The 26,497-nt window shown below is 34.5% G+C and overlaps 5 protein-coding genes across 24 annotated transcripts in view; 2 read left to right on the forward strand and 3 right to left on the reverse strand.

Moving 5' to 3' along the window:
• The window catches only part of LOC126920902 (diacylglycerol lipase-alpha), a 53,250-nt gene extending 44,124 nt beyond the window's left edge, over nucleotides 1-9,126 (reverse strand). For 2 of the 16 annotated variants that reach the window (XR_007712141.1, XM_050731885.1), the window contains exon 1: nucleotides 6,643-9,105. Coding sequence is in view for 15 of the 16 variants with exons in the window: in XM_050731885.1 (XP_050587842.1) it covers nucleotides 6,643-6,737 (95 nt within the window). In the remaining variant the exon portion in view is untranslated. Of the gene's footprint in view, nucleotides 1-3,003; nucleotides 3,303-6,642 lie in introns of those variants that run through there. The other 14 variants (XM_050731881.1, XM_050731875.1, XM_050731879.1 and 11 more) reach the window with 14 other exon arrangements.
• Nucleotides 9,127-9,883: 757 nt separating this feature from the next.
• Nucleotides 9,884-12,052, reverse strand: LOC126920922 (probable GDP-L-fucose synthase). 2 transcript variants are annotated; one of them, XM_050731932.1, is made up of 7 exons: nucleotides 11,792-12,052; nucleotides 11,309-11,457; nucleotides 11,119-11,233; nucleotides 10,914-11,042; nucleotides 10,557-10,770; nucleotides 10,336-10,473; nucleotides 9,884-10,263 (listed from the first exon to the last, which is right to left on the reverse strand). In XM_050731932.1, exons 2-7 carry the CDS (start codon nucleotides 11,443-11,445, stop codon nucleotides 10,028-10,030), a joined length of 969 nt encoding a protein of 322 aa, XP_050587889.1. In that variant the 5' UTR covers nucleotides 11,446-11,457; nucleotides 11,792-12,052; the 3' UTR covers nucleotides 9,884-10,027. The 2 variants fall into 2 exon arrangements, with proteins under 2 accessions (XP_050587889.1, XP_050587888.1); XM_050731931.1 differs by having other exon boundaries at nucleotides 11,858-12,044.
• A 301-nt stretch (nucleotides 12,053-12,353) lies between these two features.
• On the reverse strand, nucleotides 12,354-18,433 carry LOC126920900 (rapamycin-insensitive companion of mTOR). Of its 2 annotated transcripts, XM_050731860.1 has the most exons (10): nucleotides 18,294-18,432; nucleotides 17,843-18,125; nucleotides 17,721-17,768; nucleotides 17,221-17,377; nucleotides 13,921-17,115; nucleotides 13,720-13,849; nucleotides 13,280-13,650; nucleotides 13,063-13,165; nucleotides 12,872-12,979; nucleotides 12,354-12,801 (listed from the first exon to the last, which is right to left on the reverse strand). In XM_050731860.1, exons 2-10 carry the CDS (start codon nucleotides 17,901-17,903, stop codon nucleotides 12,433-12,435), a joined length of 4,542 nt encoding a protein of 1,513 aa, XP_050587817.1. In that variant the 5' UTR covers nucleotides 17,904-18,125; nucleotides 18,294-18,432; the 3' UTR covers nucleotides 12,354-12,432. The 2 variants fall into 2 exon arrangements, with proteins under 2 accessions (XP_050587817.1, XP_050587816.1); XM_050731859.1 differs by having other exon boundaries at nucleotides 17,843-18,433.
• Nucleotides 18,434-18,749: 316 nt separating this feature from the next.
• On the forward strand, nucleotides 18,750-20,221 carry LOC126920927 (proteasome subunit beta type-6). Of its 2 annotated transcripts, none has more exons than XM_050731937.1 (5): nucleotides 18,750-18,924; nucleotides 19,246-19,313; nucleotides 19,391-19,522; nucleotides 19,606-19,880; nucleotides 19,983-20,221. In XM_050731937.1, exons 1-5 carry the CDS (start codon nucleotides 18,829-18,831, stop codon nucleotides 20,108-20,110), a joined length of 699 nt encoding a protein of 232 aa, XP_050587894.1. In that variant the 5' UTR covers nucleotides 18,750-18,828; the 3' UTR covers nucleotides 20,111-20,221. The 2 variants fall into 2 exon arrangements, with proteins under 2 accessions (XP_050587894.1, XP_050587895.1); XM_050731938.1 differs by having other exon boundaries at nucleotides 18,777-18,924; nucleotides 19,230-19,313.
• A 387-nt stretch (nucleotides 20,222-20,608) lies between these two features.
• Nucleotides 20,609-24,628, forward strand: LOC126920906 (sodium-coupled monocarboxylate transporter 1-like). 2 transcript variants are annotated; one of them, XM_050731892.1, is made up of 15 exons: nucleotides 20,609-20,931; nucleotides 20,997-21,346; nucleotides 21,531-21,745; nucleotides 21,822-21,873; nucleotides 21,949-22,016; nucleotides 22,092-22,246; nucleotides 22,331-22,471; nucleotides 22,585-22,693; nucleotides 22,909-23,018; nucleotides 23,096-23,282; nucleotides 23,338-23,424; nucleotides 23,500-23,588; nucleotides 23,678-23,791; nucleotides 23,865-24,051; nucleotides 24,161-24,628. In XM_050731892.1, exons 2-15 carry the CDS (start codon nucleotides 21,103-21,105, stop codon nucleotides 24,236-24,238), a joined length of 1,836 nt encoding a protein of 611 aa, XP_050587849.1. In that variant the 5' UTR covers nucleotides 20,609-20,931; nucleotides 20,997-21,102; the 3' UTR covers nucleotides 24,239-24,628. The 2 variants fall into 2 exon arrangements, with proteins under 2 accessions (XP_050587849.1, XP_050587848.1); XM_050731891.1 differs by having other exon boundaries at nucleotides 21,021-21,346.
• Nucleotides 24,629-26,497: the final 1,869 nt, after the last annotated feature.

Raw genomic sequence — 26,497 nt, forward strand, 5'->3', positions numbered from 1 at the left:
ATGATTTTATGATTAAATATTGATTTTAGTCATCTCCTTGAATATTTAGAAAATATCGATCGCTATACCATTGACTGTACGAGTGGTGCTTTATTCATTTTTTTACTAAAATTTGGTAAATGTGCTTGTCTATATTAAAGTTTGACGAGTATCAAATTGTGCCGTTTTTACAACATACAAATAAATATATTGTATCGCTTCTACGATTTGTTTTATTTATTCAAATTTTCGCACTATGTTTATTTGAAAATTTAGATACACGAAGCGAAAGCAAAACGCAAATACGTGTGCATACGTGTATAAAATAAAAAATTGAAAAATAGCGACGAAGAGATGAAAATGTGCACCATCACGCGAAATATTTCTGGAACCTTCGACAAAAAATAACGGAGTTTGTGCTCCACTAAATTATAAGAGCGGAAAAATTATTATTTGAGCGTATATTCGCAAACATCGTCCTTTCGAGCTGGTGTCTCGCGTATAAAACTAAATCACAATTTTTCTGTATCAATGTTCAGATAACGATAAAGTCCAGAAAATGTTCGAGAACTCCTGCTGCTAATATAAGTAATTATACATTTGTTCAGGAACCCTAACCGAGACCTTTTGGGATGGAATAAGACAGGAAATCGGCGAAACCTTAGCAGCGGTTCCTACGATTCTACCTACTTGCTAGTATTAGTTGTACAAAAACGGAGAACATTGAACCGTTACGCTATATTGATTTAAAATATTACAAATTCGTGCCTTTGCTAATATTTGCGATACTATGGAATACAAATTTTTATGACAAGAACGATCTGCAAGTTTAGCACACTGTCGCAGCAAAGCTTTTTGAGGCCAATGATTCTATTTCGAAACGAAGAAGGTTATAAATGCACGCAGATTTATTTATAGCAGCCTTCCCCTTTTCTATGTTTTATAAGCGAAGGAGATAAGTAACAATTTTCACATTAAATATGAAAAAGTTTTCAAGAACCATCATAAGTTTTATTTTATTCGCGATATTTCACATACCACTGCTACACATAAATAACGTTATCTAGAAATTATTAAGAATACTTGGACGAAAAGTCGTAATCGATGGATGCAAAAGAAAGTTTTATCGGTTTCTTCGGCAGTAAATTCGCCATTCCTCCCTTTAACGTCATGAACGTTTTCACGTAGAATTTACATCACTGAGCGTTACCTACGCCAGCGGTGCTCCGTCGTGTAGCGAATTTGAAATTTAATGGACCTCAAAAAAGTGCGTGCCCGCTTTGCCCGATTTTAAGGAATCTTTCATTAAACGAAAGAAGGAGAAAAGAAGGAAGGAGAATGAAGTTAAAGGAGAAAGTCTTTCCTCCGCGGAAAAAAAAAGCAGTAAATCGCATTCTGAACAGAGGATCCGAATGCGTGTTTCTCGCGTTATTTTGCTGCTTTCTAAGGAAGCCTGATGAGCTTGCACCAAGTCGCGGTCGAGTTCACGTTAAATCTATTTACCGTCTCAAACGAACCCCGTGGAACGACGTATCTCGGATTCTCGTTGAGAGAGTAAGAAACGTTGTAAACGACGATGGAAAACCTATCTCGGCTTGTTTGTAGAAAAATCGTCGTCGTCTGAGGACCGGCGTGCAAATTTCACATTTCCCCATTGGATATCGTGCGTGTTTTCGCCATATCGGTTACGCGCTTTCAAAAAAAAGAAAAAAAAAAACAAGTAAGAAAGTTAGATTAGTAAATCTAAAATTTACGTTAATCGGCAAAAGGTCAGTAATAGCCTAACAATATGTGCATCGCAACGCCTACATCTTCCTGTCATTACTCTTATTCACTCTATCTCATTTCATTGGGGTTATATCATTATCATATCATTACAAGAAGGATGAGGTTGACTGCAATACACTAAATATTTGAGCCCACACGCATTCATTTCATTTTTATTATTATTATTATTGTTATTATTATTATTAATATTATTATTATTGAAGAGAACTGTAATTGTAAAACAGCAATCTTACTTATTAGATTATAGATAAAGAATCGATAATCCGCGATGGGCAATCAGTTATTGTTAAGACAATTTTAATACAAAATATTAGTAATGGAAAGATTATAGATGAAAGAATAGAGTGTACTAGTTGAGAAAATAATATATGGCGGTTTAGAATCTGATGTCATCGCTAAAAGTAAGCGAAAAATCTGTTATTCGAATAATTATAATACGTGGTACTTAGTGTCTCAATAATAATTTTATCGTGATAAAAATAAAGTAATAAAATTGTTATTTAATGCTCTTTTCCAACGTCATCGTGGTTTAGATGAGAGGAGTGGGGGAATTAACGAAGCGTAACGTATCCCAAATATTACAGCGCAGCGCGGTATTGACATTATGTTCCCGCCATAATACAATTTACAACTACTCTTCTACCCCACTTTGAATGGAATTTCCAACATACCTTATGAAACAGAAATATAATACCTTGGATAACATACCGAACGTCGACGTGATCGGCAAAGTAATCGACATTGACATTTGCACTATTGCAACATTACACTCGAATGTAGCAGTTCCCAGTACCCTCGATGTTATTACGAAAATCGATAAAATACTCGTACAACTACCACATATACCACCATTAAATATATATGTATAGTATGCACACGTATCAAATATATATTTCACATGTTACTCCCGATTGAAATTGAGCCAAAACGTCATGGCTCTCTTAGATCTCTCCGATACATCTCGAACTCTTAAATTCTCAAATATCGCAAAATATCGATCATTGAACTCAAAGCTGGTTCCGCGAGGTGCTATCGACCTTTGTTCATCGATCATAGTTAACGGGAGAAAGTTGAAGATGAGATGAATAAATTTACCTTTTAATTGCGAAAATCACGCACGATCCAACAGTGTTGGAAAATGTAATACGACGATATGTTCACAGCTGATGTATATTTCGAAGAAATTTGCAGCTGCTCTAGCGTATTCTATTTGCATAGGCATGTATCCATACTTACTCGACCGCGTGAATGAAAGCCAAGGTGGCGCCCGGTATGAGCAGGTCATCGCTGCCGACACGCCAACGTCTGCCAAACGTGATGAGAGCCGGCATGTTTCGTTCAGCAACTTTGTGGCTCGCCCGAGCAATTGTCCTCGTACGCGAGCAAAAACATTCACGTACGATGACATAACCTATACCGGCACAAATAACGCGATTAACTCATCGACCGACCGACTGTGTATTACTTGATATATCTCACGAAACGAACAACCGGACCGTCGAACCTCGTGACCATTCGGCTGTCACGGATGTACTGAATCAGTGAAACGCGGAACGAAACTCCGCTCGGTCGGTTCATAGCGAGGCAAAAAAGAAATGGAGGGAATCCTGGATCGCTTTGCGGTAAGCTTGTTTTTGAATTCAAGGTGTTCGAATGGTAGGATAATAGGGTTATTGTTGTCTTAATGTGGGTCTATGTATAAAATACGTATATTTATATCATAATTAAACTGCGCATGTTCATGTATTTATGGAAAATTCAGAAGTGCAGAATGCACGAAATTCGCACAATGCACAAAAATGTATAAAATATCCAAAATATATTTATTATAACAAATCATGATATTTAATAGGTGGGAAAACTCTGCATCCGCACTCTAGTGATAATAATGTTATTTTCTATACTGAAATATAAATCAGTGATATTTACGAAAAACAAATTATTTCTTCATTAACAATTTGTGGCGCAACATTATTTCGGTATATCTTTTTATTCAATTATCATCACGTCGTATATTTATTCGAAGACACGATGTGACTTTTTAATCTTTTCAATCTCCTTCATTAATAACGCGAGAGCAAATTCAATAAGCTCAATGAATCATATTTCTTCCTAGTGGAACTGAAGAAATAGAAGGGAAATAAGTTCAATCAGGAAGAATCTCGAAAAATATTGGAATGGAAATCTTTGATCTTATCTTGTTAGAAAATAGGATCAAGGTACTTGACAACTTCGATTCGCTCGAGTTAGCAGCAAACAAGCAAATGCTTAAATTTTTTAATAACTTTGATATCATACCCGTTCCGATAAGACATCTGTTCGCGATTCTTAATTAGTTTCCAACATCGTTAGATGTTTTATCAACTCTATTTTTTAAACTACGATACAAACTTCTGAAATTCATATTCTCAGGGGTCTTCATAAAAAAAAGAGATAAATTTAAAAATACAATACATCATTTCTAGTAAGTCTTTTTTCATGTATCAAAAAGCTCGGAATTGCGTGACTTTCATGTCAATCTGTGTTTAATATGCATAAAAGACAAGATGCGGGACACCACGGAATTCTATTTGAACACGTGCATATTCGTCTACATAGTTTAAACGGTCGATATCAAAATAATAAATAATAAAACAAATCGACAGTTTTACGAAGAATCTGTGTCTAGAGACGAAAGGTGAAATGCACATCAACTAACCGAGATAAAGTTTCGATGTCGTGTACAGCTAGTCGGTGGGACAATACACGAGATAACAGAGAAAATTGATTGTACATTCGTTCAAAGGGCCGTGCAAACGTCAACAACGGCTAGACGTTGTTTTAATTGAAACTTTATCGGCTATTCTGTATCGCCCGATAGAAGAAGACACAGAGTCTGCGTTCCAGACATGGACATATTAGAGACGTATCGAGAGCCGCAAATTTATAAAGATGACTAGAACGAAATGGACGATCGCCAATTTCGTATGTATTCGCCTATCTCTCTCTCTTTCTCTGTCTCTCTATCTCTCTGTATCGGGTCATTTACCGCGTTTATTAACGATTTTTCAAAGCTAAAACATACGGCATTGGCGTGCCATCACGCGAAAACTATCCTTTGATCATCGCTAATAATAAGCCCGGGGATACTGATGCCTAATAATTTCCTCTAAACACGCGATAAATTACAACGCTCTGATAAAAACGCAGCAGATCTTGACACGAGCAATTTTCTGAAAATGTATATAACCGTGCAGTTTTTGATTTGAATCCGTAATTAAGTGGTGACGATCAAGAAGAATCGCGGAATTATTGAAATGAGCGTATACATCGATCTATTTATTTCGTAAGATTTTTATCTGAGGGAAGCGAATTTTATTGCAGCTAGCGTGTCGAAAGGACGAGAAAAAGAATTACGAATACATTTAATCGCTTCGCAATCATGAACCAGATATCTGGCGACGCAATATCGTTCATACGACGAACGCGAACGAGTTACCCTGCGGCTAAATACCGTTTGTACAACACCACGGATGAAGTATCTCGCCAGTCTATTTTTCTGTAATTACGACTCTCGTCCTAATAAACAAACACACGGGATATCTCAACCGTGGTCATTGTACGAACAATATTGTGTCGCAAGATACTTTGACAGCAAAACGGTTAAACAGACTCTCGTGAATTTATATTTTCCAAATATTGTTACTCGCTTAAAGAAAATTTAATTGCGACCAGGAAGCCTTTACGTATTTCGTTAACCGAATTTATGAAAATGTTGATAAAAATTCGACCACGCTTTAACCGAAACTTAATCGTGATTCACAAAATATATATACGTATATTAGAATTTTAACAAACGTATCAAACAAAACCAATCCGGACGGGGTGAGATGAGGCCAGGATGAAACCAGGATGAAACCGGGTCGAAACTAGGACGAAACCAGGACGAAAGCGGAGCTAGGGCAAGACGAAACCAGAGCTAAGCCAAGACGAAACCAGGACGACACCACAAGACATATTAAACAAAATTTTACGATAAATATCGGTAGGTTAGACAATAACTTATCCATGGTGTCGTACGAATGATATTTCGTCCGTGATCATTGTACGAATAATGTCGTGAAACTGTTAAAAAATAAGAAAAGAAATAATGCAAAAACTGCTCAAACATAAAGTGAATCATTATCTTTATATATACGGTTCTAACATGGTTATATAGTCACGCACTGCAGCTTTAATTGCCTCGGGGCCTTTAGTCTCTAATTAAATTAAACTAAAAGAGTACCATCGTTTAACTGTAAAGGGTAAATAGCTCAACGGCAAACGAATTCACTCGGTTTTCCACTGTTGCATAATTTTCACGTTTCATACACGAGACATTGTAAATTGTATTAAAAGCTGCTAGTTGGTGTGCAACGGGCGAGAAACTTTAAGACATAATTAAAATTCCTGTCTTCTTCGCGCCTTAATGCTAATCGCGTTTAATTACACGGTAAATAAATTAATCGGCCGATTTGTATCTACGTATTTTCGAAGATCGCACGAAGGTGCAGGGAATCCGGACGGTTACACGACGAGGGGAGGCAAATCGATTATTAAATTACGATGGTAATTAAATGGCGGAAATCATGCGTTCTGAGAATTTCTCTATCGAAACTAATCGAAATACGTATTGGTAAATGCTATGCGCATTAAGCACAATGTAGGTCACGTGGAATTATCCGCGAACATATTCTATTTCGAAGAGCTTCTATAAATACAAAGACAGGTATCTTTCGCGCTGATAGCATGTCCTATTAGCATTGAAAATTCTTGAAAATGCTGAAAATAACGACGGTTAGAACGGGACAAAGTGATTGATCGGGGTCCGTTATTAATATCGGAATGTTCACTCACCATATCAGATGCAGGATGAACAGGAAAGCACCGGGCACGACGAGGTCGTCACTGCCGACGCTCCATCGGCGCCGGAATACCACGATACCAGGCATATCTTCTTCAGGATCCTTTGGTCGTTCCTACTTCCCATTCAATCAGCCAAGACGCTCAACGATCCACCGATCAGCGAGGGGCGCAATCACCGGCTTTCGTCCTCGAATCACCGAGCGATACGAACTTGAACTCTGCTCCGAGATCTCTTTGGAAATCGACACGAACGCCGGTCGCCTCGTCGAGGTCGTCGTCGACGCGCATTTCCGTAACTGTGTTCCGGCGGACCACGGATTCTCTCCATCCTCCTCGCCAGCAAACTTTATCGGAAACCTCTCGAGCGCTGTTCCCCTCGAATGAACGAGCTTTCATTCGCGACACGACGACAACGCATCGCGTTCTATCCACGATGTGGAAACTGAATCACGTTGAAGACACTGTTTTCAACTGAGTCGTGAATTATCTTACGGAAAAACCTTTTGTACACACCAATCGTCCTTGCTGGATTTCAAAAGGAAAACGAATGCAATGATTAATGCGACGAAGCGCGCGATATTCGTTTAGACCGCGCGCACACACCGCTACCGTGATATTCTTATTGTAAATGCGATAAATGTCAATCAAAAGATCGCGCACGATGGATCTCCTTCGGAAGAACGTTTCTGTAGATCTCCTTAGAGCCACTCAGATACTGACAATGTAACGCGAATTACGCAAGATAGCCTATGGCTTTGAATTTTGTTGAGCTGTTAAACGATTCAATTAATTCAATTTTGTTTAAATCTTGTATTCCAGCGATATTATTGGTGAGGACGAAGTTTACGAATATTCTATTCGTTTTAAAAGATATTGTTTCGCAAAACCATTGTGAGTCACAGACTGATTTTACCTCCCTTAGGAGAAGAATACGCGTCGTAGAACAATGGAGGACAAAAAGAGAATACAGTTCCGTGGGATGCGGATGGAAGGAAACGAGATAATAAAGACATGTACATAGACTCCTACATATTAAATCATCTCCGATATTACAACTTTTCCATAGACAATATTTCTCCGTAGGAATTTATGTATCGTTTTTAGGGTCGAATGTTGCGATTATACGAAGGATAACATTTAAATTATTTCCATCGTGCATGTACGTCAGATACGAAAGTGGTTCACACTTTGAAAGGTAGATGAAATCCTCGAGAATTCCCCGGAGATCGGTAAAACTTTTAAGCAGTGTTGGCACGCTTCTGAAATCATCCTTTCCATCCGCAGCCGAGAAGCGCAAGAATTTGATCAAACTAAGGGACGAGATCTTTTTACCGCATTCGCAGCAATTCGTTTAGCGAAATGAACGAAATCTACTAAGAGGACTACAAGATCTTAAAGACCGAGCAAATTGTTCGTTCAGAATGGAATTCTAAAAAGAGTGATGCAACGCTCTGTTTACACCAATCGTAACTGCTTCAAAGGCAAATTTTTATAAAAGAAATTAAATGAAATCATGCTTTGCCACTACGTGATGAAAGATTCTCTTATTCAGCATTAATTTAATCGAAATGAAACAGATTAACGAATCTGATTTGCGCAATTTCACCTACTACGATTATTCTTAATCTCTAACTGATATCTTCATTTGTACGCAAGATCGATACTAATCAAGCTATCAATGTCTGCCAAAATAGCTATGCTTACTACTCACTCCCTAAACTGCAGAAAACCCGTAATATTCGCGATTTAGAGTACTTTCATCGTATTAAAGACAGGAATCTATTTCTTACTGTACTCCAATGAAGATCGTTTCGTTCTTGCAACATTACTCTTACCGTTTGTGTTTATCACGTTGTTCATCGAGACACTTTTTTTATCTTCGAGCTGCAATAAATGCTCACGAACCGATTCACACGTATCACGATATTTTACCTCGAACATGAGTTCTTCTTATCACAATCTAGACTCCTATCCAATTTAGATTTCTTGAAACTGTTCATTTTTTTCTTTTTTTTTGGATACACGTTTCTATGAACATTCGTCTTGTTTCACTGGAAGCGTCAAGATCCTTTGATGAATCGTATGGATAGCTTGTGCGATATGATTCGCAGGAATAAAAGACACGAAGAAGCTGACTTTCCCCCGGCAAAGCCGATCGGCCGGCGTTACCGTCTACGATACCGCAACGCGTGTCCCTGCACCGCTATCATCATTTCTTTCCATGAAAAGTCGTTCAAGTAACGCGGTAATGCATTGATCGATGGATGCATTTTATTCGCGAAACTTTGAGCCTGAGCTACACCACGTGCCGAAAAAGCATCATATCGTGAATACAAGAATGAAACGAGAAAAGCACATAGTTCCGCGATCGTCGAGGTGAGCCACCTCGAGCGCGACTGAGCACCAAATTTAAGCCATCGTGCACCTTCCACGGTTCTGAGGGCGCTCAATTTATATTAACAGATGCGCGTGCGTCGCGACGCCTTTTGTGCGACAAGCGCTGCATCGCGTCCATCACTCGCTCCGCCTCATTTCCGTGACAGTCGTCGAACACCGACGATCAGTACGTCATCGTTTCATTTGTTTCAGTTTTTATGTCTATTAAATCAAAAAGATATTCGTAATTTTCCTTACGTGATATTTTTTCTTCTATTCCCTTTCTCTTTTTCATTGGAAATATAAGCTGGCTTATAGATAATATTTAATAATTAAGCTTCTAGATAATATTTAAGCAATCCTGTTGATAATGTTTATGATGAATAAAATAACTGAATAACCATGAGAAATTGAAAAAATTGCAATGTAGTTGATGTTTCTTAGATGTTCAGGTAACGATTAAGAATTAACATCTATAAACGAAAAAATCACTAATCATCCCTTGAGAGAACCAAAGTGAAACATTGATTCAGTCGAAAAAGAAATATTTTTTATTCGACAATCTTAAAATATTGTAAGTTTTGAGAATACAAAAAAGCTGTTTCATATGTAGGAAATATTTATTCTAAAAATATAGGATATTTATAGTAACAACAGCTTAATATCCGCTTTTAATTCTTAACATATCTTGATGGAGATATCCGTAAAATTAACGAAAAATTAGAAGACATGTACCCGTAACTTTTTAATAACCTACTTATAATTATGTAAATAATAAAAAATACAATTTTTAATACAATTGTCTTCTTCTAATTATAAGAGGTTAAAATATTGTTGAAATAAACTCAGCGATATATATAATTTCGTCACTTCCTGCCATGGATATTATATTACATTACATTGTACCATATAAGCTTAAAGTAGTGGTCTTCTTATTTTCCTAATTTTGTACAGAACCAAAATTAGTGTAAATGAAACATTAATTAGTTCTCAACGTTTACTAATTTCTCGCTCGATCATAGTTTTTTATATACCAGTCAACGGTATCTTTAATGGCTTGATTAAATGGTGTGAATTGAAAATTTGGTAAATATTTTCGTAATTTTGCATTGCTTGCTGTTTTCTTATACTGCCCATCAGCAGCAGACGTATCATATACCAGTTTTCCTTTAAAATTAAAAGCTTGTGCAATTGCCTCAGCTACTTGAGAAATTGTAACTTCTTGGGATTCGTCAACTGTGTCAAAGATAAATTTCAAATAACATATACCAATATATACCATATGTTTAATCGATCTTTTTGATTTACCTGATAATATAATTGGTTCCACAGAGTTATACTCTCTCAATACCCATATTATTAAGTTAGCTAAGTCTAAACTATAAATAAATTGTCTCAGTGGCTTCCCAGAACCTAATATGGTAAATACCTTATCTTCAGTATTTCCTAAAATATATACCAACAGATACCAACAATATTCTTTAAAACAATTGATAATTTATAAAAATCTTATTGGTAAAATATTGTACCATCTTTTATTAAATCGTAAAGTCTGCGTATTAAACCTGGTATAACATGACTGGCACTGGGATGAAAATTATCATTTGGCCCAAACACATTGCATGGAACGATACTAGTATAAATTCTATGATACTGATCATAATAACCTCTATTTTGGATATCTATAAGACGCTTGGCATAACTGTAACCATAATTTGATGGATGAGGTGGACCATTGTGAATCTAAGGAAATAAACATTAAGATAATAGATATTAATATAGACATAATAAATATTAAGATAATAGAGGATACTATGCATTAAGGTAAGATAACAATATATAAAAAGCAAAGCCTTAAAAATTGCTAATATAAAAGGTAATGTTACCATGGTTTCATCAATAGGATATGTTGTTTTATCAGGAAATATGCAAGTTGACAAACATGATATGACCTTGACAATGCCATTTTCATGAGCAGTTTGTAATACATTATCGTTCATGTGAATATTCCTACGCTAGAAATTTATAACATACATTTCCATCAATTTAAGAATAATAAAACAGGCATTAGTCAAGATTTTATTCCTTTACCAGAAAGTCCAAATTGTGAGTCATATTATGGAACAAGCCACCAACCATAGCAGCTAAATGAATAACGTGTGTAGGTTTATGTTTCTCAAATAATTTCTCTGTATCCTTTTTATCACTGGAAATACAACACATTTTACCTATAGCTTAACTGAGTAGCACACTGATATATGACAATTAATAAATAATTTACCATAAGTCTGCATCTTTAGAACCTACAAATATCCATTTTTCATTTTCATTTTTATTTGTTTCGATGACATGTTCAATAGCTCTACCAACTAGTCCTGTTCCACCAGTTACAAGTATAATCTTTTTACCTTCAGACATGTTTCATGAAATCTATGGAAGCATTTAAATTTTTAAACTTGAACTTTTCCTTTATTTTTTATAGATTTGATGAAATTGAAAAATTTGTAAAAATAAAACATAATATTGACCATGTTACAATATGAGTTTAATTCTTTGATATAAAAAGTATGAAAAAATTGTAAATACATTTGTAAATACATTTTAAATCACTTAAATAATAAAAGACAATTAGAAAATGATAGCACAGTAACAATATGGTTGTTAATCAAGTAAAAAATTTGAAATTCTTGTTCTGTTCTTGGAGTCATTAAATATATTATATATTAGTACACTTTGATTGACAATTATTAATTTTGTAACTCACACATAAAAACAAATACTTTGTTAGTATCAAACAAGTAGAATCTCTCTGGTAGAATAATTCACTTACAATAATTATATAAAAAAGCTGATAAAGACCAAGTTCGAATTGTACTATAATTGCTATAAGATAAAAACGTTCATATTGCCATCTGGCAACGAATATGGAAAACTACTATCTTATACCACAGGCGAAATATAACATAGACCTGACATACTATTTTCACTTCGTATCACACGTTGTCACTGCGCCACGCCAGAGAAAATTACTTATAATTCTCAATGCGAGAATTGATAGTAAAATAAAAAGTAAATAAAAAAAAAAAAAATATCACATGCGGTGTCATCGATTCAGCATGGAATAAGATTACAACCTGTAATTCCAATACTATCCATTAGGAATGACATAATCTTTTCCTACGTTGACTCCATACTTTCTTGCATGACTTAATTGAGAAAAAGGATTATATATATATAATATATTTATTATAGATATATTATATATATATATATATATAATTTTCTATTACTATATTTTAGTCGCATAGGGATACTGTTACATCCTATTTTGGCAGTGTAATTTATTTCATATTTTGTAATTACTTTAATACAAAATATTTACAACTGTTTGAAAATTGGTGACTACTAATCAAGACTGATGGCAGTGTTTGTACCTGATACTTTTAATAATCTATCAGAACTTTTTGATAAACGTATTCTTTCTTCTGGCTTTAAAATTTCGGCTATTATCTTTTCGTCGCTTCTCCGTTCTGGTTTGCGCAGAAGCTCTTGTGGTTTATTGCATTGTTGAGTCACACAGGAATCACCTCCCGCCTCTTCAGCAACAGCATCTAGCTGTGCTACTTGAATTTCAGAAAAAGTAAGTCTTCCATTGACCTTACTTTCGGAAGGCACACGGGAGTCGGGTTCAAGCGCCGTGGAAATGGGAGATTGCAAGGATTTATCACCATTGCCATCGTTTAGTTTTAAAACATTAGCTGCTTCTACATAAAGCTGTGTTACAACGTCAAAATTAGAAACTTCTCTTGCACGTTGTGACTCTAATCTTTTTATGACAACTTACTGCTTCGAATGTAGAATCTAGAAATAATTCTTGTAAAAATCGCCGTGCTTGCATCCTATATGTATTACTACCTAAACGAGCAGCTACATCCGAAAATAAACAAATATCCTATAACATAAAATACAATTATGTATAAATAACAAATTAAACATATGGTTTTTTTATTCTTGAAGCTATATTTATATTTATACCTGAAACCTTTCTGAGTGTAACTGTCTTAATCTAAGTAAGGTTTGTCGACTATTACGATACCATACAGGGTTTGCCAATCGCTGTGCATGCCTAAGTATTTTCCTATTCAAATAATACAGGTGTTATTAAAATTAACGTAACTTAGGTGTACTAAAAAAAGTCAGCATTCTATACTTATAATGTACCATTTTATGTAACTGTATAATTAATTGTTACCTCTGTAACTTTAAGTCTTTTTCTGGAATCATATCTTTGCTGCTACTTTTACCATGAGAACATACTAAACATATACGATAATGTTCTGCATCTACATCACATTCTGAACAAGATTCCTCATCTACTTCGGTCGTTTCTATATCTGACTTAGGTGCATCATCCAGTGTTATAGTTGGAACCGACAACTGTGGTGGTTCTGGAAATATAGTTATAAGTCTCTTTGGAAGCGCAATACCCATGTAAGATAAATTATCATGATTATCATCAGGAGGAGGAGGTGTTGGAGTGAGTACTTGTTCCGCAATCCAGTTGCGAGATGAATCAAATTCGGATAAACTTTGTAACGAAAGCCGACCGTCTAAACTATACATCTAAAATAAAATAAAGCAATTTAATCAAATGTCCAGTGAAACGGAAGATCGATCTTTAAACATTCTTGCCTCTAAGCTACTTTGAGAATAACTAGGTCTCCGATGACGTTGTAAACTACGAAGTCTTGCATACCCCTCAGCATCTTGTTGGCTTAATCTTTGAATACTTGAAACAGGACTTGGTGTCTCTCCTCTTTCTCTGCAAAAATAAACAATGATAGAGAATGTTCTTAACGAATACAAAATTATTACTTAAAATATGGTTCTTACGGTAACGCATAGCGTCTGGCTTCGAGATCCGTAGCTGCACTTTCAGATCGATTTCTGGTTCTTCGAGCAACTGGTTCAGGTAATTCTGGCTTACCATCACTGAGACTCCGATGATGTCGTTGTATAGGAATCGGACTCGGAGCTGGATATCTGTTGGTAGGAGGAACAACTGGCCAATGGTCTCCACGTCTGTGTCTAACACATGGCCAGTCAAACGTCGACAGTGCATCTGCACCTGCACGAGTTGTAGCAATCAAACTAAGAGCATACATAGCTGTTGCTCGTACTATATAATATGAACACGTTTCCGCTATGGAAGTTAACAATTCTATAATGCCTGCATGATTTAATTGTTCTACTCCTGCTGCTGAAGTTCCCATGTGACCAAGCGCCCATAGCGCGGACTTTACTTTTAAAATTCTTTTACTTAAGCTCGTTTGATCATCTCGAGATTCAGGCTCCAACCTCCAATTTCTTTCTAAGGTAGTACGTCTGGAATCATCTAGACTTGTTTTTCGTCGAATATCTACTTCTAGAGAGTCAACTTTTTGCGGATAACTTATATCCACGCTTTCCACAGTTTCTGAATCCATTATTGTCTCTAATCTATTTGATTCTACTGTTTCATCTGTACCAGATTCTTCAGACATAGCGCAAGCATCATCAATCACAGAACGATTAGTTTTAGTACATCTTGAGTTTGATTCCGAATCTCTGTTACCAAATTCTAGTCTAAATCTTTGAACAACACGGGTAAAACGTTGTATTACATTTCGACGTAATAACAGCTGCATACCTAAATCGTGTTGTACCAATTGACCTATTAAATGCGGTAGAATAAAAATATTCTGTGGTGTCATGGGAACGTTAGTTGTTCTTCTATGATAACTTCCTGTTTCGTTTCTTTGACGACGAGTTAAAGAATCATGTATTTCTCCCTCTATTAAACCAACATATCTCTCTGCAAAACCTCCTGGACTTATCCATTTTTCCAATTCCTCCGCAGGAGATGAAAGTGTTGTGAAACCCTGATGAAGAGAGTATAGTCGAATTTTCAGCAAGTAACCTTTATCGCCTAATTCTTCCAGCCATTTATCCCAATCCCGAAATTGTCCACCTTGTTGCAATAAAGCTTCTAAATATTCTGGTTCGTCGCAGGCTTCGTGTAATGCCTCTAATGCAGTTAACGCTATAGTTTTATTGAAATCTGACAACCGTTCTGACAATAATGTTATTGCCCAACGATAGGCATCAGCCATTCTGGCTCTGAGTATCAATCGGAGGAACTGTGTCGCATATAGACGTGTACTGTCTAATGTAGCTTCTGTAATAATCTTAGTCAATACTTTTCTATTAGGTCCATCTCTAGAGTAATCTAAGCTTGATATTATAAGTTTAACATAACAGTCGTGATTAGTAGCTAAAGCCAAATCTTGCAGTTTTCCTAATAATTGAAATTCTTTTAAAATCCTAGTTCCCTTTGCTGAATGGCTCAGTTGTCCAAGAAATAGAAAATATTTTTGACAGCAAGTAGTAGACATATGACGAGGTGAAAATAAACATTCATGAGCAGATTGAGCTGTTCGAATACTGGAAATTTGCTCATCAACATCCTCGATTAATTCAAATAATAATTTTGTACTCTCAGGTTCAGGAATTTCCAATAAACAATTCAATAAATCACAACCAGCTAATGTTGCTTCTCGTGCTAAATTAGCATTTGTTGCTAACTCCACTCTACTGTAGCCATTAGAACATGGTTTAAAGTAACGTACAAGTCTTTTCATAAATAATCTGTGATCAGAATCATGGAGTATTCGCGCAGTATCTTCTCGTGAGCGTAATATAGATCGTACCACCGGCCAATTCCAAGCAAGAGCATCCTTAGAGCTGAGTACTTGCGCATCTTTCAAAAGAGGTGTAGTCGGTGATTCTCGACGTAACCAATGTCTACTGGATGTTCGTTGACGCCTTGGTAATGTCGGTCTTAACCACGTACCAGCTTGCAAAATTTTATCGAGAAATAGACTTGCTGGTGCCGGTCTTCGTCGCATCATAGTGTGCATTCGTTCCAAAATTGCAACAGCTGCTAAAGCTTGATGCTTTCCAGCACTTGCATGCTCTAATAAATTCGGTAAAGGAGGAGTAAGATCACATACTTCAGAAGGCAAAAGAGAATGTGCAAGATGCAGTAGAGCACCTAGCAAAACAGCTGCACGTACAGAAATAAAAGTATCAGTGGAAACAATAGTCTCTGCTAGAGCACGATGTAGACCACATTCCAGTAAAGCATATACCAATAATGCTAAATGTATTTCTGTAATATTTGGACAACGTGATGATAAGGATGGTAGAATATATTTTCCTTCAGCTGCAACAAAGCCTTCTGACAATTTCCAAGAATCACGAGCTCTGCTGGGATCTACTGCTGCTAGAGCAACATCAGGTTCATCTGTCCAAGTAGGCAAAGGTAAATCCAACAACTCATAAAGTAATTCTAAAACAGCACCTCTTACTTCAAGTTGCTCAACATATAACACATCTGCTATAGCTTTCAATCCCGAATTGTCATCAGGTCGACAAAAATGTAAAACTCCAGAATAGGATCTTAATATACTTAGTAATGCTAACTTGCTTGCTGCAAATCTTTCTCGTTCTTCTTTTGTTCTATTTATACTTGCAGAATGAAGCTCACAATAGGGAGCTGCAAAACACATAAGAGAAATACTACTCCTAGTATCAGGAGTATTTAATAATTTCAATAAAACTCCTACAACAGATTCAATTATAGCAGGACTTTGTCCAGTCATGGCAGCTCTCGCCAGGGCACTAATTCCTCCACAACTGATTAACAAATTTGAATTTAAAACACCTAATTCACAAAGAGTTGCTAAAAATGCTCGAAATGCTCCATCTTTTTCTTCAACTCCTCCATTTGTTAGACTTATTAAAGATCTTGCTAAAATAGGACTAAAATGTTTTGGAGCTAATACTAAAATTCTTCTAACAAGTCTAAGAGCCTGCATCCTCTCCATTTCATTTCGTAAATTAACATCCATACTTCTAGCCACAAAATATGGATACTGTAATTTATTAATTGCAATAACATCTTGTTCTTTTTTGAGCATATATCGTACAGCTCGTAGTGCAGCTGCACGAACTTGTGTTGCTTCATGCACAAGACCCACCCGCAAGCTATAAAATACATAAAATCAATATAAATTATAATTAATACATACTATATTTTATAAGATAATACACCTCTATATTACTTGTAATAAATCATTCTTAAATTCTTACCAGCAGAATACATCACTAATGGAATACCCATAATCTGGTGAATCATTTTCGCTAATTAATTTAACAATGGCATTAAGATAGGCTAATTTTTTTATACTTGGAACATTTTCCCGTTGATAAAGATTGGTCAAAACTTCTTTCACATTTTCTTTCAATCCTATAAAATAAATTAAATGTTTAATGACATAGATAGATAATGAAAATAAATATCTTTATAACAAATACATATGTATATATGTAGAAAGTTACTGCTATATTGAGAAGCTTACAAACACTGATATTAAAGATAATTTTATATCTTTCATTAACTAAATTTTTTTACTTTCTTTTTTCTAAATCTGCTTTTAGTATTTCACAAAAGAGACACCTGTTACTTTATAAAATGCGACTTAAGGATAACCACGTATATACATATAATCGTAGACTGATATGAGATAGTTATATTATCGTTATAAAGTACTGTGGATACAAAGTTGCAAATTACAGGTTAGGTTACTAACCTCTTGACAGATCAAGTTGCACGCAGCTGTCTTCACTCTCTTGACGGCCTATAAAAAGAATACATAAATAGGAAACAACGTAGTTTTAAAATAAAGAAATTGACAGTCAATGTCCAACGTACTTCGATGAGATCTGCTCGTACGAAGACTCCTACCCCAGATCATCCAACTAGAAATTGCCATTTCTTTACCGGCTGCTACCCACGATCACGATCAACACTTTTTATCCGATTGTTACCACAAGTCTTTTGCATGGTATATGTCATTCTTATTGTTAACCCGAAGCCTGAAGCACTATAAATCCACTACTGATAAACCAAGTATAACACAAATCAAGTGTTACATGAGAACGTTGCTTGCACGTTGCACTCAATATACCGCACTCTTCGGGAAAATTGTAGGTACCTGAAAAAAGTTGCAAGAGTCACGATTCACGATAGACATGCAATCAACTGAAGAATGTGCTTTCTTTCTTTAATTTTTCTTTAGGTCTTTGAAAACGCATATAGTTTCGTATTATTTTGTTTTCCAAACAATATTTTACGACGAATACAAGCTCTGTATATTATATACTATATTTTTGAAATCCTATATATTTCCCATCATATACGAAGATACAAGTAAAATGCACTGTATGACATGCTTGACTGGCGACTGGTCTAGACTAGCCTGTTCAGCAGATTTAATTCCGAAACAATAATGTTTTGTATCTTAGATCGCTTTATAATAGTTACTTTGATAAAATTAAAGCTCATTATATTTTGTTAATTGTATAATATCCATGCAAACACTGATAGTAAAAGTAAATAAATAGATATAATTTTACTTAAATATAAAATATTTGTTTAATTATTATTAGAAAAAGTCTAGTACATGGTACAAAAATAGAAAAAGTTGTAAAAAGTTTGTTGTAGCATAAATGTAATAACAAAATTTATTGTTCTGAATAAAACTATTCCGTTAAAATTGCAAATTATTCATATTTAATAATTATGTTTAGATGCAGACATCATTTTTTAATTTTTGTAGATGGACACACTGTAGTCGTAAATTAGCTTCCAACATTGAACAGTCCAGCGGGAAGAGCACTTATTAGAATTTTTGAAAAATGGCATATATGATGGATAATTTAGTTCAACCTAATATAAGTTCAGTTGTCAGTAATTTGGGCCCAGATTGGCTTTCTTCTGAGCAAAGTACAGGAGTAAGTTTCAATAAATTCTGACATTAACACGTTTTGAGGTTAGAATGACAGTGCAAACTTAAAAGTACATACATGATGAAAATTCAAAACAAAATTAACTTATTCTATAATATTCATATAACATCAGTATACTTTCTGTAATACTATGTTAATAATATATACATAATTTAAATAATTATGTTATATATTTTAATAATTGTTTCATATATAATATAAATTTTGTATTCTGTGAAAACATCTATTTAAAGCAAAACAATTTTTATTACGTTATAATTTTAGAAAGAAATGTATCAATTTTTTAAAAGTTATTTCATTAATTAGACATCAATCATGGCTTGTGAGTTCGATGGAGGAGTTGTAATTGGAGCAGATTCTAGAGCTACTACTGGGTATGATATGATATGTCAAAAATTATTTTTTATGGATGTGGTAATAATTATACAATGAATTTCATTACTAATTTTAGGGCTTATATCTCCAATCGTTTTGCTGATAAGCTGACTAAAATCACTGATCACATTTATTGTTGTCGTTCTGGTTCTGCGGCAGATACCCAAGCTATTTCAGACATAGTTGCATATCATTTGAGTCTGCACAAGTAAGTAGATTTGTGTGTGAACTTATGTACTTATATATATTGGATTATGGAATAATTTTATTTTATATGTTTTATTTTTATAGAATGGAATTGGGCATGGAACCTTTAGTAGAAACAGCAGCAAATGTGTTTCGTGAATTATGTTACAATTACAGAGATTCCTTAATGGCAGGAATCTTGGTGGCAGGATGGGATAGTCGTAAAGGAGGTCAAGTTTATAGTATTCCCCTAGGTGGTATGTGTGTACGACAACCAATTTCCATTGGAGGGTCTGGTTCAACCTATGTGTATGGTTACATGGATGCACAATACAAGCCAAATATGTCAAGGGATGAATGTGTTAAACTTGTTGAAAACAGTAAATATTTAACAACCGTTCATCAGTGCAATATGAGCATATAATTGTTGATTATGTTGATTATGTAATAGTGTAATATTAATGACTTCCTTATTTTTACAGCATTGGCATTGGCAATGTCTCGTGATGGTAGCAGCGGTGGTGTCATCCGAATTGGCGTTATTACGGAAAAAGGCGCTGAAAGAAAAGTTATATTAGGCAACGAATTACCGCGTTTCTACGAAGGATAAAAGTTGTGAACACTAAATCCAAATGGGTTATTTACTTCAACTTTATCCTATATTTTTTAAAATTCTGTATCAATCATGTGTTATTTCTTAATTAAATTAATGTAAAAAATATCTACCTTTTACTTTTTTTACAATTGTTATTCGTTCCGAGTGTATATACATATCGTATGTATACTTTCTATACATGTATGTCTTAAATAGATTGCCAACAAGTACCATGTTAACGCTTACAGTAGCGTTGAATAGCTATTAATAAATAATTCTTTGACACCCGAAAATCATCCAGGAACTTGGTTGAAACGCGACCGTCAATGTGATCAAACACATCTATACAACTACTACCATATTTAGGTCGTATTATCCACTTACGATTCACTCTGGTATATACCCGGTCGTTTTAACTTCGTACTTAATGTTCATTGTCGATTTAATGAGAAAATTGTCACAATGGCACAATCGTGATGTGTGCAATCGTATCGGGCCGCTTCGAGCTTCTGCCTCTTTTCAGATGAACTGTCACGCTAGTTGTAGCCGGTCTTCCGTGATATCCATTACAACCTTCCACACCATATATTAACGAACGTGTCATAAATTTGAAATAATTTATCATTTAATTCAATGTGAATAGAATTATATTTTGACCCTGAATGTTATATCGCGTGTCCAAAATATTAACTATATATAACAATTTTTATTCTTGTATAAATTGTAAATCACTCTTCGCGGATGTATCAAACTCAAAATAAAAGTCCGCAGGTACGCAGTTCTTTTCAATAAATTAGTTTTAATGGACTGAAAAATTATCAATCATAAAAATTAAGGTAAGTACCGTTTTTAACTATGCTACTTAGAAATATAAAAGCGTAATTTTTATATTGTTAAAAAGATGTCAATTATTCATTCTTAAAAGGATTTAGCTAATTCGAAACGCCTCAAGGCGTTGAAACAGTCACAAAATTCCATTCTGTAACAAAATAACCGCGGAAGGTAGCATGGAGGATCGTCAACCAAATTGGTCGCAAGACATGCTAACTGTACAGGAAGTCAGTGAAATGATGCGAAGTTTTGGTATATGGGATTATACAGTTTTCGCGTTTATGTTGGTTGCTTGCGGCTTCGTTGGTATTTATTTCGGTTTTATTAAGAAATCATCAGGAGAAGACGAATACCTCGTGGGTGGTAGAAACATGAAGACATTCCCTGTTAGTTTGAGTCTTATAGCCAGCTTTATATCGGGTAGGAGTTCGCCTGAAATTCTAAACAACTATCTACGTAACGTTGTAACGATAGCTTTCTCATTAAAATATTTAGATTATAATAATAACGAATACCAATTTTTATGCAAAATTTATTTTTATTTCTTTAAACTATAATTATTATTAAATTATAATAATAATAATAATAATAATAATAATAATAGGTATTTCATTATTGGGCACACCAACGGAAGTTTACGTACACGGTGTTAGTTACCTGTGTATTGGTTTCGGAGTAATCATCGTTGGTTTTGTAACGTCAGGAATCTATTTACCAATTTTCCATGAACTCAGACTTACAAGCACCTACGAATATCTCGAAAAACGTTTCGATAGGAAAATCAGAACATTAGGATCAATACTTTTCTTGATCGGCATCGTGAGTTATTCTAGTTCAATTTCGTTCATTTATTCATTCAAATTTTCGATGAGAAAAATATCTTATTCATTTCTAGATGACATGGCTTCCTATTGTTATTTACGTACCAGCGTTGGCTTTTAATCAAGGTACTGAATGCACGCTGAATAATTTTGAATAGAATTAGTCACATAGAATTAACATATAAAATAACGTATTTACAGTTACTGGAGTGAATGTACATGTAGTCACTCCGTTCGTATGTATCGTGTGCATTTTTTACACTTGTGTGGTAAGACATATATAATTCGTAGATACGAAAATTATTCTCTTCAGAACAAGTACAAAATAATTCGCGTTTTACTAGGGTGGTTTACGAGCAGTAGTATGGACCGATTTTATTCAGACCTTCATAATGTTTGGCTCTATGGTATTAATCGTCGTTAAGGGAACATCCGATGTAGGTGGATTTACGGTAGTAATAAGAAGAAATCTAGAATCTGGAAGACTTGAATTACCCACGTGAGCGTTATAATATCACCGTTAAAAATAAAAATAATGATCGCGAGTAGAACAATAATAAAGTTATACGAATTTTCGGAATAGGGCAGATTGGAGTCCTCTTACGAGGCATACGATCTGGTCTCTCGTCGTTGGTGGTTTCTTTCATTGGTTGCAAGTATCCGTTATCAATCAGAACATGATACAAAGATATCTTGCATTGCCCACGTTAAAATCAGCTAGAAGGTATATCCGTTGTTTTGAATCTTCATTTTTTTTTTTTTTTTTTTTATTTGCAAAGTATAAGTTCCGAAATAAACTATTAAGCGATCTAAGGCACAAAATGGGATATGTTTCAGAGCGCTTTGGATCTTTATAGTTGGAGTCTTGATTTTAATAGGAATATGCGGATACGCGGGAATGTTAATATATGCCTGGTACCATGTATGCGATCCACTTACAACAAAGGTAATGATCCGACTTCCCTGATACCCTAATTCCACAATATATCATGAACTGGAAGTAATAGAAAGATTTCGTCTGCAACATATCACTCATGCATCTGACATTTCATACGTTACATCCTGTGAATATTTTACAATTTTTTACATTATTCTTATTTTGTGTATTTTATATTTCTAACAATAATCCGATATTAAAAGAAAAATATATTTCTCGTGTAGTTAGCAGGTGCGAAGGATCAGTTATTACCATTGCTTGTTATGAACATATTAAATGAATTTCCGGGTCTTCCGGGTCTCTTTGTCGCTGGAGTATTTAGCGCAGCATTGAGGTAACTTTTCTATCATTTATATTCACGATCAATTGTAAAAAAAAGATAATCAATATTTAATCATTCCCTTATTTTAGTTCTTTATCTACCGGTTTGAATTCGATGGCTGCAGTGGTGTTAGAAGATTTTGTTAAACCCTTTAGGAAAACGCCCCTCTCGCCAAGAGCTGCGGATATTTTATTAAAACTCACGGTAGTTGTTCTTGGGGCAACCTGTGTGGCGTTAGTATTTGTCGTCGAAAAAACAGGATCTCACGTATTGCAGGTATAACGTGCAAGAATTTAATTTAAAGAATTAGTCAAAATAAAGTCTGTTTCAGTTATCTATGAACTTGTCCTCCATTACCAGTGGACCGTCTCTTGGAATTTTTAGCATGGGTATTTTATTGCCCTGGGTAAATGCCAAGGTATGCTAAAATTTAATATGAAAATGATAAAAGAACAACGGAAATAGGGATATTATAATTCTGTACAAAATATAGGGTGCTCTGATAGGTGGTCTTTCTGGTTTGGGTTTTATGGGTTGGATTAGCCTTTCGGCAGAAGCAGCGATCGCTAGTGGAAGAATAAAGTAAGAATAACGAATCGAATGATTTTAAAATAAATATTTGTTACTTCTCAACTATTTATAACGTTGGCCAACGTAAACTGTTTCGATAGATTCGACGAGAAACCAGTCAGCACGGAAGGATGTTATTATTCGTTTCCACAAGTAGAAAACTTAATGTTACTCGAGCCTCCAGACACGATTTTGGATGGTGACGAATTTCTTCCGTAATAATCAAATTTTTAACAGAAAACATTAATTATATACTTTTCTCTCTATAATTTTACGAATATTTTTTAGGGAACCTCTAGCGTTGTATCGTCTTAGTTATCTCTGGTATACCGTTACCGGTGCCTTAATGACGATGATCATCGGATTAGTTGTGAGCCTGATCTCGTCCGAAAAAGTTGAAAAATTGGATCCAATGTTACTGGCCCCGTTTATAAGAAAATTATTGAAAATATCGGGCAAAGAACCTCATCAGGAGGCAAGCAATGATTAGCGATCAGTTTCTTTTAACAAATGTGTCTTTTTCAAAAAATTCGCACAGAATCTTTTTCCGACCATTGGTATCATATGTATTTTGTTTCTTATAGGTCGAGAATTTAGAAGTACACAGTTTGGAAATACGTAGAACCGGGGAGGAGAACGCAGCTGAAAGCGTACCACATTAGTATGACCTTGACTTGATGATTATGATCCATGCTGATCGAATCAGGGGTCGGCAAACTGTACGAGATGAAGTGTTTGGTTGACAGGCTGAAATATCAAATTAAGAGGATTGAGTCTAAAATAAGTTAGGTCAATGGAGAAAATAAAGTACAAAATGACTCGAGTTAGAGTCTGGATGAGTTGAAATACCGAGGCAAGAGAGAGACGGACTTATTCATATAATTCTTAGTCACACGAAAGTGTTAAAAGTCGTCTGACAGCGGAGTATGACACACGAATAAAACTTCCATACATTTTTTACACTTACTCACAGATATAGTGTATTTCGTACGTATATTTCAACATTAACGGAAATGTACAAAGATAATATATACGTTATTATTCTAATGTTATACTAGCAATACTTTCAATGAAGTTTTTACCTTCGTTATAAAATATATAACGTTCAGGATGTATAAAAACAATCAAACTTTTTGAAATACGCCTTTTCCTTTCACTTTCACATTGTACATAAAAAAAATGGAATGAAAATAGAATATTTAAATAATAAAAAAGAATCATACCTGGAAATATTTAAAAATCTTTAAAAATTCTGTTTAAAGAGTCATTCCGAAAGAATAAATTATTAAATATCTATATTTTATTTGTTAAATAAAAATGATATATTAAAACTATCGTTTTTCCTTTACAATTATCATTAATTCTCTCGAACACATACTCACACAAAATAAAAATCAGAAAACATTAGTTCATGTACAATGAATAAATCCAACAGGAGAAACACTCTTTCAGAATGTTTGATTTTATCTGAGAGGAATGCATCGGTGTTTCTTTTTCTTAGATCACTCCACATTATAATGCCTGGTATGTATATTGCAGTTATTATTATTATGTTATTACAATCCAGATGTAATATAACAAATTAAGATTAATTGTATTGAATTATACAAACATTTGACTCATGCAGTTTATAGTTATTTAAAATTGAGCATTAGATTATACAGAGATTTAGATACTAGCATATAAGCTGAAAAATGTATGTGTAGACTATTTAGACAAATCGATCATATCGTTTGCATTTATAAAATTGTAAATGCATATAAAAAATTGTAGAGGAAAAGTATTCAGATACTAGTACACGATATTCTAATCTTTCGTACTTATGAAGTATTATGACAAACTGCACGAGAGTCAGTCGTTTCTATAGATCCCAAGACGTAATGTGATATAAACGTATTTCGTGTAATAATATTTATCAATAATATACCAAGTCAATTATTCATCGTCGCATCGGCGTTATAACAAACATTTGTTACGCGAATCAACGTACAATCATAAGACGTAAAATAAGTAATATACAAATTGTTTTAAATAATGTAATAAAACTAACAGAAGACTATCTATTGCATTCTAAATCAAACAGATTCAACCGTGATTGAACGAGATATTCCTTACACGAGAAGTTAGTTTTGTTATTAGTTTTTGATAATTACAATTTCCTTAAACCTGTTATTATTATTATAATACTGCGAGAAAAAGATAAACGATACAACCAAGAAGTCAATTTTCAAGCTATCCTCTTATCACTTCTCATTATTCGTTTATTATCTATGTTATTTCTTAGAGATTTTCACACTTGACGTGCGGTAAAAACAGCTGTATCTGAAAAGTGGGAAGAGCATACAAGCGAGATATAAATACCGTTCGTTAGACGAACATGTCTATTGTAACATGAACTATTATTATCGCATATTCGTGGCGCTTAAATATAAATGCTAAAAGGAAACGTACTCTAAGTGAAACAAATAAATGCATGTGTACATGCATATGTATATTATGCGAATGTACATACACGTATTTATTCATTCACACATATATCTCTTAAACAGTCAATTGTCAGAAGAAATCATAAATTTTTGTGCCAACGTATGTGGTCTTAGAAAACGAAGAAAGAGACTCGTAGGCAGAATGTCTTAAAACCAAAAGCATCGACACTATCACTTCGGCTCGTTCATTTAAAATTTGCCGTGACATTTTCCAGTCTGATGATGATAATCAATTTTTATAGTTTTGATCGAATTATATTTAAAAAAAAGATTAATATTTCGTAAAAATATTTAGTATCGGCGCCTTCGTTTCTTTGTTTCAGATATAGTCGATATTAAATATTCATATAAAAACGGACAATGTTGCTTGAATAATCTTAGTCGAATTAACATCGTTCGCTTTTTTTTACGAAGTCTTTGTAATATAATTGTTGT

Source organism: Bombus affinis, chromosome 10 (genome assembly GCF_024516045.1).
Source record: "Bombus affinis isolate iyBomAffi1 chromosome 10, iyBomAffi1.2, whole genome shotgun sequence".
NCBI lineage: Eukaryota > Metazoa > Arthropoda > Insecta > Hymenoptera > Apidae > Bombus > Bombus affinis.

Excerpts from the sequence above, each read along its gene's own strand:
- LOC126920922 (XM_050731932.1), bottom strand. The coding sequence starts at position 11,445 with ATGTCTGAAGGTAAAAAGATTATACTTGTAACTGGTGGAACAGGACTA. Across the intron at positions 11,234-11,308 it reads TCTAAAGATGCAGACTTATG|TGATAAAAAGGATACAGAGA; the intron begins GTAAATTATTTA and ends TTGTATTTCCAG. Across the intron at positions 10,474-10,556 it reads TTACGATTTAATAAAAGATG|GAAATACTGAAGATAAGGTA; the intron begins GTACAATATTTT and ends TATATATTTTAG.
- LOC126920900 (XM_050731859.1), bottom strand. The coding sequence starts at position 17,903 with ATGGCAATTTCTAGTTGGATGATCTGGGGTAGGAGTCTTCGTACGAGC. Across the intron at positions 17,116-17,220 it reads ATTAGTGATGTATTCTGCTG|CTTGCGGGTGGGTCTTGTGC; the intron begins GTAAGAATTTAA and ends TGTATTTTATAG. Across the intron at positions 13,166-13,279 it reads AAAGACTTAAAGTTACAGAG|GAAAATACTTAGGCATGCAC; the intron begins GTAACAATTAAT and ends TTATTTGAATAG.
- LOC126920927 (XM_050731937.1), top strand. The coding sequence starts at position 18,829 with ATGGCATATATGATGGATAATTTAGTTCAACCTAATATAAGTTCAGTT. Across the intron at positions 18,925-19,245 it reads CTTCTGAGCAAAGTACAGGA|ACATCAATCATGGCTTGTGA; the intron begins GTAAGTTTCAAT and ends TTCATTAATTAG. Across the intron at positions 19,881-19,982 it reads TGTTAAACTTGTTGAAAACA|CATTGGCATTGGCAATGTCT; the intron begins GTAAATATTTAA and ends TTATTTTTACAG.
- LOC126920906 (XM_050731892.1), top strand. The coding sequence starts at position 21,103 with ATGGAGGATCGTCAACCAAATTGGTCGCAAGACATGCTAACTGTACAG. Across the intron at positions 21,874-21,948 it reads AGCGTTGGCTTTTAATCAAG|TTACTGGAGTGAATGTACAT; the intron begins GTACTGAATGCA and ends ACGTATTTACAG. Across the intron at positions 22,247-22,330 it reads GGAAGACTTGAATTACCCAC|GGCAGATTGGAGTCCTCTTA; the intron begins GTGAGCGTTATA and ends TTTTCGGAATAG.